Genomic DNA, 13,713 nt, shown 5'->3' on the forward strand with positions numbered 1-13,713 from the left:
AATATGGGCTTGGACGACGAAAATTGGAGACCATCTCCCGGATCGGAGTTCTCAGATGCTACTGTCACACCGTACCGCCGATGAGTTCGCATCGGAGCCGTCGACGCGGGTGAGTTCGAAGTTTAACCTACTTGACTTGACATTCAAGATATTTCTGTCGGATGTCGCGGTATTCACGACTGGCACAGCGCTAGTCGGGGAATGTTTTCTTTTCTTGCGCAGCATGAAATCGAGCTTGTGTTCTCGTAACTATCTCCTGAGCGGTTATGCTTGAGCTCTGATGATTAGTGTCTCTCGGGTGACGCTTAGATTAATTTATGGCATGTTTCACCTCCAAGATTGCTGATTACGAACTACAGGCCTGCAGTAACGTTATCGCATACGGCTTTCGAACACATCCATACAGTTCGCTCTCCTGAATTCTTGACAATTTATTTCTAGATATTCGGACATGTCTTAGCCCTCTTTCGCCGTGAACATCAAGGTTTCCAATTCATGAACCACGAGTCGCAGGAATCGGGTTATACTACTCGTGAAATCATGGGTCGGGCCAGGCTAAACTCTGATCTCGATTTAAACCGGCTCAAGCAGCCTTTTCTGACGCCTTGTCTCTCTTTCCTCTAAAAAGGGACATAGAGTTGACGCAGCGGACGGACGGCTTTACTCAGATGGCGACTTCCATAGGAGATGGTGGAACACTTTCGTTTTTTGTGGCTGCTTATTCTGATCTGGACTTACTAGTCGAATAACACCGAGCGGGTGAGTGGTGGCTAAGCGTTATACATTATACCATACCCGTGGTCTTTTTTCCAGGGAGTCCTATAGGTTGGGTAATTTGTAGTGTTGCGCGATGTATGTCCGGTGGTTCATTCACCGTGTGAGATGGTAGTGGGAGTAACTAGAGCCCGGACTTGTGTAGCTGTTACACTTATCAAGATATTCCGTGGAAGTCGTGGGTTAGTTAACTTGGATGTGTCATAGCTCTTCCGATAGCTTGTCCCTATCTACACTTGTGCAACAAATGATTTCGTCATAGCTCCCGTTTCGGCTAGTGATGCTCGTCGCAACTAGGATCCGTGTGTAGATCTTCAATTTGTGACTCTGCGATCATGACGACGTACAAAAATCGATGTACACATTACCACTAGCAAAGAAATAAATTAAATGCTGTCAGTTGATATTCTCTTGTCGGGTAGGTCTAGATTGTGAATGTGATAAGTCCAGCCTTTTACCGAGAACCACTTGCCGCGGCAAGAAGTGTAGATCATCTGGATCGTGAGGTCACCACGCCCAAGTGCCGAGCGAATCTAAGATACATCCTGGGGAAATAAAGTACAGACCGAGGTATGCATGAGACCAAAAGAATTTCCTGATCCCCGGAAAAAGGGTGTTCAAGCCTGCTTTCTCTTCCTTTGAATCCTTCCTTTCACCTCGGCTGACACGGCGGTGGCTGGCTCTCGTGAATACAGACAAATGCACATAACAATTCTAGCTCTTTCTCACAAGCTTTCATGAATCTCTATTGCTCCGATTAGTCTGCCGCCCGCATGAAGATATTTCAGCGTACAATAAGCCAATATCCTCCTTTTGTATGACATCTGGTCGTGCTGGTACATACACATCTACGGAGCAGTATAGACTAATACGTATGCATATTCGTGCGATATAATATTTATCCATTGCTTTCGCTGGGTATATCTGGTTGAGACCCAGGATTTTCTGAGTGAACAGATCCCCGTAGGTGTTATTATGTCTGACAGATTTTGCGACCTGGAACTCCTTCTTTTTGTGTGAAAGTATCCCATTTATGTTCGACCACCCCAAAACCCGGGTCCGCGTTGGCTGATGCCCAGAGCAATGAGAAAGCAAAGAGACAAGAAGATAGGATCCCCCACATGGGGATCGTCAGAATGCCGAGAGACTTCGTACGTCGAACGGGTTGAGATGAGGAGACTGACAAAATATTTTTTCGGAGAGTGTCAATGGAGGGTCCTCGAACCGAAATAAGTAATCCTGGAGGGCGCAGAATTGCCAGAAAGTCGCAGCGCCCAACACTCCTCCAAGTTTATCCTAGAGGGTTCTTGTCCGCCCTCTTTCCCCTAGCTAGGTGGAAACCAGGTGATTAGTGAATCCTACGGGGCCCTCAAGTGGAATAAGAAATAAAAGCTTCTTTGAACTGGCTCCTGGGCGGATCTGTTTCTACCGTTATACCAAAAGATGCAAGAACCCTGCAATCAGCCTCGCTGTCCATGTTGACCTGGATAAGGGGGGAAGTTAGTTGAATCATTGGAATTCGAGAGAATACTTCACTTTCCCATCATCTGAATGCGATTAATATGTACTTGCAAGTCCATAGGTGGACCCGTATGGATCGGCAATCGCTCAAGCTAAGTCAATTTCTGGAAAGTTCGGGACGTATGTTAGCGTTCGATTGACAGTTCTGACTGGGCCCCAAGGATTTCAATAATCATTATTAAACAGAAAATTATACGTCCTGATATAGGATATATCATAACTGGGCCTTGCATTTTTTTACCACATGTTTTGTGGGTAAGATATGCGATTGACCAAAAGTATTTTTATATGGTTCGAGGTCCAAAATATACATCTACTACTCTTTGCTATATTTCTTGAACATTACTGCTGGAACAGACCGAAGAACAGCACTCCTGAAAAAATAGCGACATTCCATATTATAGAGAAAAGGTAAACATCCACTTGAATAGATCTAGGGACATCCCGGCATGACAGATCATCAATCCTTTTTTTCGTTGCCACTATAACTTTCTATGTAAGAGACCATGCTTTACATAAGGCCTAATAAGAAAAGACCTTTTTTTTGAAGATTCCACTGCTACCAGTCTATCCGCGAATGATCTAGAACTCCTGGTCATCATCACCGGAGATGATGACATTGTTGATCTATGATCTATTAGCAATATTCACAACGAAGCTGGTGAAAACCGTACCTTGAGGACCATGCGGCACAGCTGGGTCGCGAGCAGAAGCTGCTGGCGTTTCCCGATCAGCGGGTCAATGGCAAAGTGCTCCCTCATGTCTGTACCCAGAAAGTTAATCAGAGAATATTATGGAGGAAGAGGGTGGCCTACCGTTGGTACCGGTCATCATGCAGTCAACACCCAGGCGGGCATTCTTCTCCTTGACCTGACGCGACTTGATCGACGCCAGGGTCTCAATCGGACTCAAACCAGAGTTCTCGGCCAGTGCCATTGGCACGGCATCTAGCGCATCGGCGAAGGCGCGCATAGCGTACTGCTCAATACCGGGGCTCTAGAACAAACAATTAGTCAGTGAGTCTTAGGAGAGAAATGGTAGGCAACGCACATTGACAGCAGCATCCTCAACGGCCAAAGAGCAAGCAATCTCCGCTGCACCTCCACCGTACACCACACGGTTGTCTCGGACAAGGTTGCGCACCACACACAGGGCATCGTGTAATGACCGCTTGGCCTCATCGATAATCTTTGGATCAAGTTAGCCACTGGTATGATTTGCTGAGAGGTTAAACTCAAAAACTCACCATCTTGTTGCTTCCACGGATGAAGACGGTCACTGCTCGGCTGTTGGCACACTCCTCAATGACCAGCATCTTCTCCCTCGTGGTTCCAAAAGTCATCTCACGGACACGACCCGCAGTGCCCAGCTTGTCCGCGCTCAGATCTTCAAATCGTGGCACGATACGGCCATTTGTGGCAATGGCAATCAGCTCGATTTCGGGACCACCAACCCACCGAACAGCAGGCAGGTGGTTCTGGAGAAGCAGATGGTTGGCCTCGTCATCAAAACCCCACTGGCAAATGACCAGATTGGCACCCGAGTCCTTGAGATTCTGGATCATCTCCGTGAACTTGTTCTTCTCGTAATCCTGAAGCTTCTTGAACTCCTCCACGGACGTGATGTCCAGCTTGTGCTTGGTCTTGGGCTTCGGGGGCTCGAACGGGCAAGTCAGGATGGCCAGCTTGGCGTCCCGGACCTCATCGGGCATCTGAGGGTGCGAGAAATCCTTATCGACGATCACACCCTGGACCAGTAGCGAGTCCTCGAGAGAGCCGCCCACTTTTCCGTCAACCTTGATCAGCTCGAAGTCGACATCCTTGCGCTGCAGGTCCGCAACCGAGAGCACGGCATCAACGGCGATCTTGGCGAATTGGTCATGAGACTTGGAGACACTGATAAAGTTTTAGCGTGGATCAAGAAGACAAAGGGGAAGTGGCGCATACATCTTGCTGCCCAAGCTGGTTTTGGCAACCTGCAAGAGGTTGGAAGTATCGTCACGGGAGAAGGGGATCTCATCACTGATCTTGTCAAGCTCTGCGATGGCAATCTCGCAGGCCTGGTCGTATCCGTCTGCTATCCGAATGGGGTGGATGCCCTTATCGATGAGTTCCGAAGCCTGTTCCAGCATGGCCGCTGCCAGCACCACGACACCCGTTGTCCCATCACCGATTTCCTCATCCTGCGACTTGGAGAGCTCGACCAGCAGCTTGGCCACGTTATTCGTGATTTCCATCTATCAAAGCCCCAGACATCAATATTGCTCAACACCAATTGCGAATGATAAAAAGGGGTGGTGCTGTCGTACCTGACCGAGAATGGTTGCGCCATCGTTCGTAACCGTAATATCCCCGTCGGGGGAGATCAAAATCTTGTCGAGACCGCGGGGACCCTATATGACAGAAATCAGAGGCTGCTCATCCCAGCACAGGTTCGACCACCTACCAGAGAAGTCTTGACAATGCTGGCCACTGTCTTGGCGGCAACAATGTGCGACTTGACGGCCTCGTTGCCATGTACTCTCTTCTTCTTCCCCTGGCTGTATGATAGAAAGGTCGCGGGTCAGCGCAAGGTATAGTTGGCGGGCAACGCATCCCACATACTCTCGGACCACAATGAACGGACGCCCATTTTCATCCTTCAACATCTGGGCTGGAGTGGGTGTCAGTCGCTATCACAAAAATCGGCCGTTGAATGTTAATCACCTTGAGATAGATCCAGCTCTGTTCCGTCCAACAGTCAGTAACCGCACGGTAAGAGGAATGAGGGGCATGAGATGAGGGAGGCGTACGCATTGCCATATTGACGGCGGGCTGCCACCGGGCAGGAGAAACAATTCCGCAGCGAGAACACTAGAAAGAGAGAATGAAGCAAGGAGAGTGGTGGCAGAACAACACAGTAGTCGAGGAGTTGTTTCGTTGTGGTGGAGGGAAGAGTGAGGGATGAAATTCTGGAGACACACACCCGATCGGGCTAGTCGAAAGCTGCTTGCCTAATCCGACGTAGCGCCTGCCCTTTCCTTCCGCCTTTATTCACGCGCCTCGCGATTCACCAATCATTCATTGTCCTCGTGAACTTGTCTCTCCTTCTGCTGTTTCGCCCATCTAGTGCCCCCGAGGTGTACGCCTCCAGTCGCCAAGCTGTTCAAACGATTGCTTCACCTCGTTTCCCCCTCCTCGCCTGGAACCATGCCGCGTGAGTGTTTGCGCCTGGATGCGTCGCGAGCGCGGTCGAAGCTGACCCCAATTCCCAGCGCCCCTGGAGGACCTTGAATCTGACGGTGAGGATCTCGGCGATATCCCACACGGTGGTCCCGAGACCGAGCAGGAAGACTCGGAAGAGGATGGCGAGGAGGAGGAAGGACTGTGAGGCGCCGCGTTGGATCTCTGGTCGATTTCAAGCATCTAATAGGGTCATAGATATGTCGTTGAAGATATCCTGGATCACAGATTTGTCAAAGTATGCCACATCCACCCCGCCAATGGTACCCTTCCACGCGCGCTAACCAAGATCACAGGGCGAGCTTGAACTATTGGTGAAGTGGAAAGGATACGAGGAACCCGAGGATCAAACATTCGAGCCAGAGGAGGGCCTTTTGTATGCTCTTTATATCTCTCTATCTCAATTGAAGCCCTGTTCACATGTCCCTACAGAGAGGGAGCCCACGATATCGTCGCCGAGTACTACAAGAGGATCGGTGGCCGCCCCCGGCCACCTCCCAAGCCGGCCAAGGGCCCAGGACGCAAGCGCAAATCCATGACCGATCCAAAGCCCGCCCCGTCACTGGAATCACCACTCTCGCCAATCAAGCGGCGCAAGCCATCCCCCAAGGAGGAGGCAGAGGAGGCAGCCAAGAAAGAGAAGGGCAGTGAGGAGGTCGGCTTGAACTGGGTGTCCAAAGCCAAAAACTGGGAGAACCAAGTCGACTCCGTGGATACCATTGTGCGCGACCCGGATACCGACACTCTCTTTGCTTTCCTCAAATGGACCAATGGCAAGCAGACGAAGGTCTCCATCCAAAGTTGCTACGAGAACTGTCCGCAGAAGGTATACTTCGATTTCAATATAGCTCGAATGATACTGTTGCTAACGCTGTTTCTTTCCTCAGATGCTCAAGTTTTATGAATCACATCTGTATGTCTTGGCTCTGCTGGAGGTAGGAGATGAGCTGCTAACCTTTTCTTGGCTAGTGTTTTCAAGGACGAGAACAAGGACGAGAACAACGATGAAATGAATGGAAACACGGTTACGAATGCGAATGCGATGGATACTTGAGCGTATCATCTCGTTCTGTGCTTGTATCGACCGGATAATGGCTGGCATGCCTTGGCCTTCCATTTTCCTTTTTAATGCTCACCCCATGCCGCTTTCGCTCCCTGAGTATCATTGAGCAGAACCCCGAGTGACCTTTTGGTTTCGGCATTGTGAGATGCCCTAGAGGTCTGAGGCTTTTTCTGGTGCAACGTCTAGAGACATGGTGATTTCAACATAGTAATTTCGAGCCAACGGGATTAGCCTAGATTTGGACATGGCCTTATCATTTGCCATTTCAAACACGCTGTTCAAACTACGTAGTCTTAAGCCTCCGCCTCTACTAACTAATCAGGGGATCCCTGACTCCCGCACAGCCATCAACATTCCGATTGGCCAATTACAAATACAATATCAATCATGACCTGAATTCTCGCCAGATTTTTATCTCGATATCATTGAATGCTTCGCTCCACCCCCGGCGCGTTGCTTAGTCCGGCTTATCGGCCTCACCAAAGAAGTCTGGCTGGGGATTTTGATCTTCGGAGGAGCCATACCTTGAGGCCAGAGATTGTGTATTTTTCGCATTCTCCAGTATCCCCATTCATGATAATACCCATTGGTATCGGCGTTCCCAATCACCTGCTCATTGTCGGGAATTGGGTTGCCATCGTTCTTCATCTCACTGCTAAAGGCATAGCCATATTTTGAATCTTACGTGGAGACCTTTTACTCTCCACTTGGTCTATCGATGTTATTGGGAATGATTCATTCCGGTTTCAATCATTCTCCATTTCACGTACTTACTTTACAAACAAACGCCGTTTCCCTTATCCATTGCTACCCGCTGAGACGAGATGTACCCGCAAAAAAGTCATTAAACTCGTTCTTTATCCCCGTGCCATGCTCAAATATTCCCATCTGGCAGTGACCGCCTCGTCTCCATGTTTTTTCAGCACGCGCTCGACGCCGTAACTATCACCTCCCTCAAGACACTGGTCGTCCTCTGGTGTCCAGAACCCGCGCATGTCGGTGGGAATATCCTTTCCGGCAGCGACGAGTCTGAGGACTTTGTCCGCGATTATGGGATTCATGCTCGTGCATCGCAGGGTATTGATCACTTCCGATTCATCGACGCCGTGTCGTGCGATTCGTGAATCGATCCACAAATTAATATCGTGAATACCAACCCACTCGTCATAGTCTATGTCTTCGTCTTCGTCCTCGGATTTCCCATCGTCCTCTTCTGGCTCTGGAGGAGATGGGAAGAAAGGGAGTTCGAGCAGAAATGCTGCTGACATCGCTGGCTCACTTGGTGGGGGCTTGCTCTGGGTTGCAGCAGCCTCGGCTGCATGTGGTGACTGGGTAGGGTGAGTAGCAGCGGGTTGAGTGGGATCTGGTTGGTAATTCCGCGGCAAGGGTATTGCCAGACTCGGCGATAGTGGCCTGGATTCACGAACTTCATGCGGAGACTGGCGCGTTGCCGGCGTGGCATTTATTAGAGTAGTCCCCGCAGATATCCGCTTTGGAGATGGTGCCAGGTCAGCACCAATTGGAAAGACACTGGATGGTCCGGGAGTAGAATCGCGTTTCCTTTTGGGAGTCCTTGAGGAAGCCGCTTGTAGCTTCGGCTCCTCTACCCTAACAGCCGGCTCTTCTCGATATTGAACGACTGCCCACCTAGGGGGATTAGACTCGATTGGTAGAAGATCTTCGATTGGCCTGGGTTCACCACCTCCTGGACGAGGACTGCCCCGAAGTCTCTTGACATAGCGAGAACGCCAGGACTGCCAAGGATGCTGGGGATACTGCACGAAAATGACAGTTAAACGGTGGTCCTTCTATAGTGCACACTCACACATACATATTTCTCGAGCTCTTGATATACGCCGTTACCGTTTCCCCCCGTACCTGTAATCTCTTTGTACGCTGCAACCCAGTCAAAGAGGAGTTGGTCATCTTTGAGCGTGTAGCCTGCTCTGGTGGCCTTTGGGGCGATGTAAGAGGCACCCATTGGACGCGGCCCTGAGGGTTGTACCTGGTAGGGTTCAAAAGGCTCCAGCTGGCCTTTCTCGACGGTACGCTCTACCCACATGTAAGAGTAGCTGGTTTCGGTAGTTTAGTAAGAGTGAGTCTATCATGAGGTGACAAGAGTGGCCTTACGTGTCAAGAGACACATCATGGCCCTTTTTTTCAGGGTCCACCAATCTGATGTCGGCATCTTTGGGACTTATCACTACACGGCCGCCGTGATGCTATGTCCGAGTCAGCTCGATGGTCGAGACACGAACGAGGGAAACCATACTTTGATCAACTCCTTCAATGCGCGTCTTCGGGAGACATACGAAGACACCCAGAAGAGTGTTCCGTTGAACAAGTTGGACAATGGCGCGGCCATGTTGAGTTTCAAGCTCACTTGCGATTCACTGCGACGCGTCACATGCCCCCGTATCGCAGGGCATGCTCTCCGGACAGACGCGACCAGTCGAGCGGATTGATCTGTTTAGCAATCTATGGTTGGCTGATGTTCTGGAAGTGAAGTCGAGGTATGAATGAATGACCGCATGTCTATCTTTGTTGGGCCCGACGGACCAAGACACGGGATCACATGACCGTGTGGTGCCTGACAGCCGCATCAACACGAAGTCTTCCTTTGTTTCGGTGCAGGTTGCTGGGACAATTCATCCCCCGTCAGAATGGGCACTCTACGGACTGTGGCCCTGACCATCCTGGGGATCTCGGCGTTTGTCTTCATTGCCCTCTTCGGCAGACTGCCGCTATTCCGGTGAGACGGCCTCAAGTTGTGGTGAAAGCAAAACTAACCTTCGTCCCAGCAAAACCCCCGTGGCTGTTCTACACCGGGCCCTGTGGGTATATATCCCCAATGGAATTAACTTCATCGACTCTCGCCTGCTTGGGGGTCGAGTAGTGTGGCTGTGGAAACGATCCGGCAGTTACGTCCTCAATGAGAACCATCCATTAGTCTTGGTGAGTGTGACAGACCCATCAAAGAACGACCACACTAACTCCGATCGAGATTTTCTTTTTGTCCTTGCTCTTGATTGGCGAGTATATCTTCCTGCCACCGGCCTGGCCCCGGCTCTCCAGCTCTCACAAGTCCTGGGTGCTCGCCGTGGTCGTCGTACCATATTTTCTGATCTACAAGTGCGTGGTGACCAAGTCCTTCATCACCTCGCAAAACTACGAGGAAGAGATGAAGCGATATCCCTACGACCGGGCCCTCTTCCACCCAGGGAATCACTGCAGCACCTGTCACTTCCTCAAGCCGGCCCGTAGCAAACACTGCAGCATCTGCCGGGCCTGCGTGTCAAGACATGATCACCACTGCGTGTGGCTGATGAACTGTGTCGGGGCTCAAAACTACCCCTACTTCCTCTTGCTGCTCCTGTCACTTTCCGTACTGTTGATCTACGGCTCCGTTCTGGGCTATTCGCTGCTCTGCCAGACCCTGGAGCAGTACGTGTCGCTCGATATGCGCGAAGATATGCGGGGGAGCTGGGTAACCTATATCAATGTCTGGACGTCGGTTATTACCTTTGATCCCCAGATCGGGACGGTGTTTTTGTTGATGCTCATGACGGCCCCGTTGACTGTCGCGTTTCTTGTCTACCATACCTATCTCGTCTGGGCAGGCATGACGACCAACGAGAGCGCTAAATGGTCGGATTGGAAGGAAGACGTTCTCGATGGATTCGTCTACAAGGCCAATCGGAATGAGATTTTTGGGCTATCGTCCCGGTCAGACTGGCCGGTCCATAGCGATCAGATTCTGGTCGTCGACGACGAACCTCCACGAGGCGAGTACGTGTTGGCAGCTGCCTCCAGCCGGATCGCCCATCAGGGTCGGCCTGAGGCACCGGTGGATGTGCGGTGGAGGCGACTGCGTAGTATGCGGGATGTGGACAATATTTATGACATGGGATTTTGGCTCAATTTGCGAGATGCCATGGGATTTTCCGTGCGACAATAATAATAACGAATTTATTGACCTGACGCATCTTCTACATAGTCCGGAGTGCTGCTATACGTACATAGTTGCTCCCAGCGAATAGCGGGACCAAATTCTGCGGGCGGAAATTTTCCCGACCTTCTCACCTTCTTCCTCACCCACGCCCTTTGTCCCTGCCACGTCCAACCCTCGCAGGCAGAATGGCGGAGGCCAAACCCCGTTGCACTCCGGCGGAGCTAATGCTCAAGGTCATCCTGGCCGGCACTCTGAGCCACTACGAGACTCGAGGCATGATTGACGACAAGCGCCTGGAGCACATGCTGGCCGCTGGAAAGCAGATCTTGTACAAGACACACCAGGAGAGCGATGTTCGGTAGGTACATTGTAGTTATTGTGATTGATAGTGCTAATAGTCTTGCATAGGCACAATCTCGGTATGTCGCCGGACATCTGGAAAGGCCTCACCGACGTCCTCACCAACGCCATCCCCGTCCTCGAGTCGCAGTCCTTTGCGTGGAAAAACCCTGCCTCAGCAAACTACGACCACTCCTCCTCCAACCTCATCGCGTTCCATTATTTCTCGCTCGTCAAGGACATCGAGCGTCTCAATGACCTCTGCACCATCGCGCGCAACCTTCTGGCAACAACAAAGAAAGCACAGAACCTTGCCGCGGAGAAAGGGTTCGACCAGAGGATTCTTGCATTGATTGACACCTGTGTGCGTGTAACGGCTCGTGGATTCGATGGAGAAACAAATGCACGAAATGAGGAACGGTGGCAGAAAGTGGTCAACCTGTACAAGCGGCTGTTGATTACCTGCCTCCAATACCTGCACAATTTCATCATGCATAACGAACAACGGAAGATGGTGCTGTGGCTGGATCTTTTTGGGTATCATTCCACTGGTGATTCGAACATTATTCAGCCCAAGGAACCGTTGGACCAGATCAATGGTCGCGCGGAGGGAGTGGCACCCATCGTAAAGACTGGAGAACGCGTGGTGAACCCTCCCATTCGAGCATTATATGATCAGACCGCCGAGGACTTGTTATTGGAGACTATCTCGAACTTCCCTCGGGAGCCATCCACGATCAAGGAAGAAGCGGCGATGTTGCTTCTCGCCAATATCAAGGACCACATGGAAAAACTACTAGGCCGAGACTTGACCGCTATCCAGGAAATGGGCAAGGACCCGGTACAAGTCAAGGAGATCCGCGCTGCATTGACAGCTATCCTGGGCGCCAAGGTGGATGGGTGGTCCGATCTTCAAGACCGCGCTCGTGATCTCCCACCTGCGCTTCCGGAAGATGAACCTCCGCGCAAACGGCCGATTCTGACGATCGACCGCAGTTATACCGCTGGTTACCCGCGCATCTGCTGGGCTGATATGCCAGACCTCAATGAGTTTGGTGCACTTGCTGCTGTGGATGCACCGGTCACGGAAGAAGACACCAGCATGCCACGGTCAGCTCAGTCTGCGGCTGAGACGCTTCAAGAAGCCAAGGATGAACTTATGGCACGGCTGCAGGAGTCGTCCCAGCTCGGCGGTGATCCAGATGGGGACTATGATCACGACCATGATCATGACCACGATCACGATCACGAACACGACCACGATCACGACCATGACCACGATCACGACCACGACCACGAACACGAACATGACCACGATCACGACCACGGCGATGTAGGGACAGTGGGCGACGACGATTCGCGCAGTTTGGAAGCTGTCGCTGACGGAAGTATTGAAGAGGACGATGAAGAAGACGATGAGGACGACGACGACTACCGGGGTCGACCAGGCGATCAACAGCGTGGCCTTCTGACCGATATTCCTCTTGTCTTGGGACCCGCGGAGATTGAAGCTCTACCTATGATTGTCCAGGCCGGCATCGTCGACAGCTTTGGGTTGAAGGGAGGCGAACGCAATGGTTCTCGGAACATGCAAGCCATGCGGTGTCATGTTCTGCTCACCCAGGAGACGGGTCGAAACCTGCTGCGCGAACTTCTGATCTTCATTGCGGCATGGGACCTCCCTGACGATGAGCTCTACTTCAAAATGATGGTCCAGATCATGGAGGCCGTGCTCAAGAACGGACTCATGTCTCACGCATACTCGGACTTTGGCCAACCCAAGGACATCATTTCTCCCGCGCAGGCAGTGGTCATCAAAATCCTCACCCACATCTTTCGCTCCAAGTACTCCCCGTCCCCGGTCACCGGCTCCTCGCAAAAGCGCGTTCCCTCGCCACTGTCGCGCGTCGACATCCTGACTGTGCGCTACATCTTCACCATCTTCCGCGGTAACATCATCCCAGAAACCTGCGCCCTGATCTACCTGCAAGGCCAGATCCGCGACGGCATGGCCCTGCCCGAGGACTTCCCCTTAAATCTGTGGGACATGGAACGGGTGTACGAAGGCGTCTATCAGTTCCTGGAGTTCTTCGCCGTGCTCACAGAGAACAACGACTGGAAGAACCTGCTCGTGAAATGGGAGATTGTCTATGACCTGGTAACCCTCATCAAGGAGCTGGAAGCCAGCATCCCCAAGGGCCAGCTCAATTCTCTATCCTTTGGCTCTGTCCCTCCGCCTCCCCCACCCCCGCGCAGCACCTCGCGCAGCACCGCCGAGTCTGCCCTCCCCACCGCCCCCGTGGCCGTCGAGCGGCCCTACGACCCTAACGACCCCGATCCCATCGACACCTGCGCCGCCAGCGTGGACTCCCGCCCGGAATCCCCACCTATCTCAGAAGACCCCTCTGAATTCGAATGGCGCAACCTCAAGAAACTCGTTGTCCTCGTTCTCTCGTCACTCGTGTGGAAATGTCCCGAGGTGCAAGAACAGATCCGTCGACATGGCGGCGTCGAGGCTATTCTCTGCTGCACGGCTTTCGACGCCCATAACCCTTACATCAAGGAGCACGCCGTTATGTGTTTGAAGTTCTTGCTGGAGGGGAACCGCGAGAACCAGCGGCTTATTGAGGAGTTGGAGGCGCGCGAGGTCGTTAAGGATGAGGGAGGTGTTTTGGAACGCAGTGGTGTTCAGGCTATGATTGATCAGGCTGGTAAGCTGGCTATTCGGCCAAAGGACGGTGGTTTGTTGATCCACGAGTAGATTAGATGGTGTGTTTGCGCTGAATGTCGGCCCACAGTATAGATATGAAGATGAATCCTTGCTCTTATTCCCGTTTCCTCCT

The 13,713-nt window shown here is 51.7% G+C and overlaps 4 protein-coding genes across 4 annotated transcripts; 2 read left to right on the forward strand and 2 right to left on the reverse strand.

The window, feature by feature from the left end:
* Positions 1–2,877: 2,877 nt before the first annotated feature.
* N7510_005681 (chaperonin-containing T-complex subunit CCT5) lies at positions 2,878–4,966 on the reverse strand (the record flags this gene model as incomplete). The annotated part of the gene is made up of 9 exons (XM_056977607.1): positions 2,878–2,922; positions 2,970–3,058; positions 3,111–3,291; positions 3,346–3,483; positions 3,542–4,190; positions 4,242–4,531; positions 4,604–4,687; positions 4,741–4,834; positions 4,899–4,966. Coding segments are annotated over 9 exons (1,638 nt in total), but the record flags the coding sequence as incomplete, so codon positions are not given.
* Positions 4,967–5,483: 517 nt separating this feature from the next.
* On the forward strand, positions 5,484–6,570 carry N7510_005682 (chromo domain-containing protein; the record flags this gene model as incomplete). Its single annotated transcript, XM_056977608.1, has 7 exons — positions 5,484–5,490; positions 5,549–5,660; positions 5,715–5,754; positions 5,813–5,892; positions 5,949–6,342; positions 6,404–6,429; positions 6,486–6,570. The coding sequence occupies 7 exons, from the start codon at positions 5,484–5,486 to the stop codon at positions 6,568–6,570; spliced, it is 744 nt and encodes a 247-aa protein (XP_056833640.1).
* Positions 6,571–7,436: 866 nt separating this feature from the next.
* Positions 7,437–8,944, reverse strand: N7510_005683 (putative transcription factor Rap1; the record flags this gene model as incomplete). Its single annotated transcript, XM_056977609.1, has 4 exons — positions 7,437–8,354; positions 8,411–8,651; positions 8,710–8,801; positions 8,852–8,944. 4 exons carry the CDS (start codon positions 8,942–8,944, stop codon positions 7,437–7,439), a joined length of 1,344 nt encoding a protein of 447 aa, XP_056833641.1.
* Positions 8,945–9,242: 298 nt separating this feature from the next.
* Positions 9,243–13,631, forward strand: N7510_005684 (uncharacterized protein; the record flags this gene model as incomplete). The annotated part of the gene is made up of 5 exons (XM_056977610.1): positions 9,243–9,331; positions 9,381–9,534; positions 9,584–10,525; positions 10,726–10,889; positions 10,940–13,631. The coding sequence occupies 5 exons, from the start codon at positions 9,243–9,245 to the stop codon at positions 13,629–13,631; spliced, it is 4,041 nt and encodes a 1,346-aa protein (XP_056833642.1).
* Between the last annotated feature and the right edge of the window lie 82 nt (positions 13,632–13,713).

This window comes from Penicillium lagena, assembly GCF_028827675.1.
Source record: "Penicillium lagena strain IBT 129212 chromosome Unknown utg000003l_segment0_segment0, whole genome shotgun sequence".
NCBI lineage: Eukaryota > Fungi > Ascomycota > Eurotiomycetes > Eurotiales > Aspergillaceae > Penicillium > Penicillium lagena.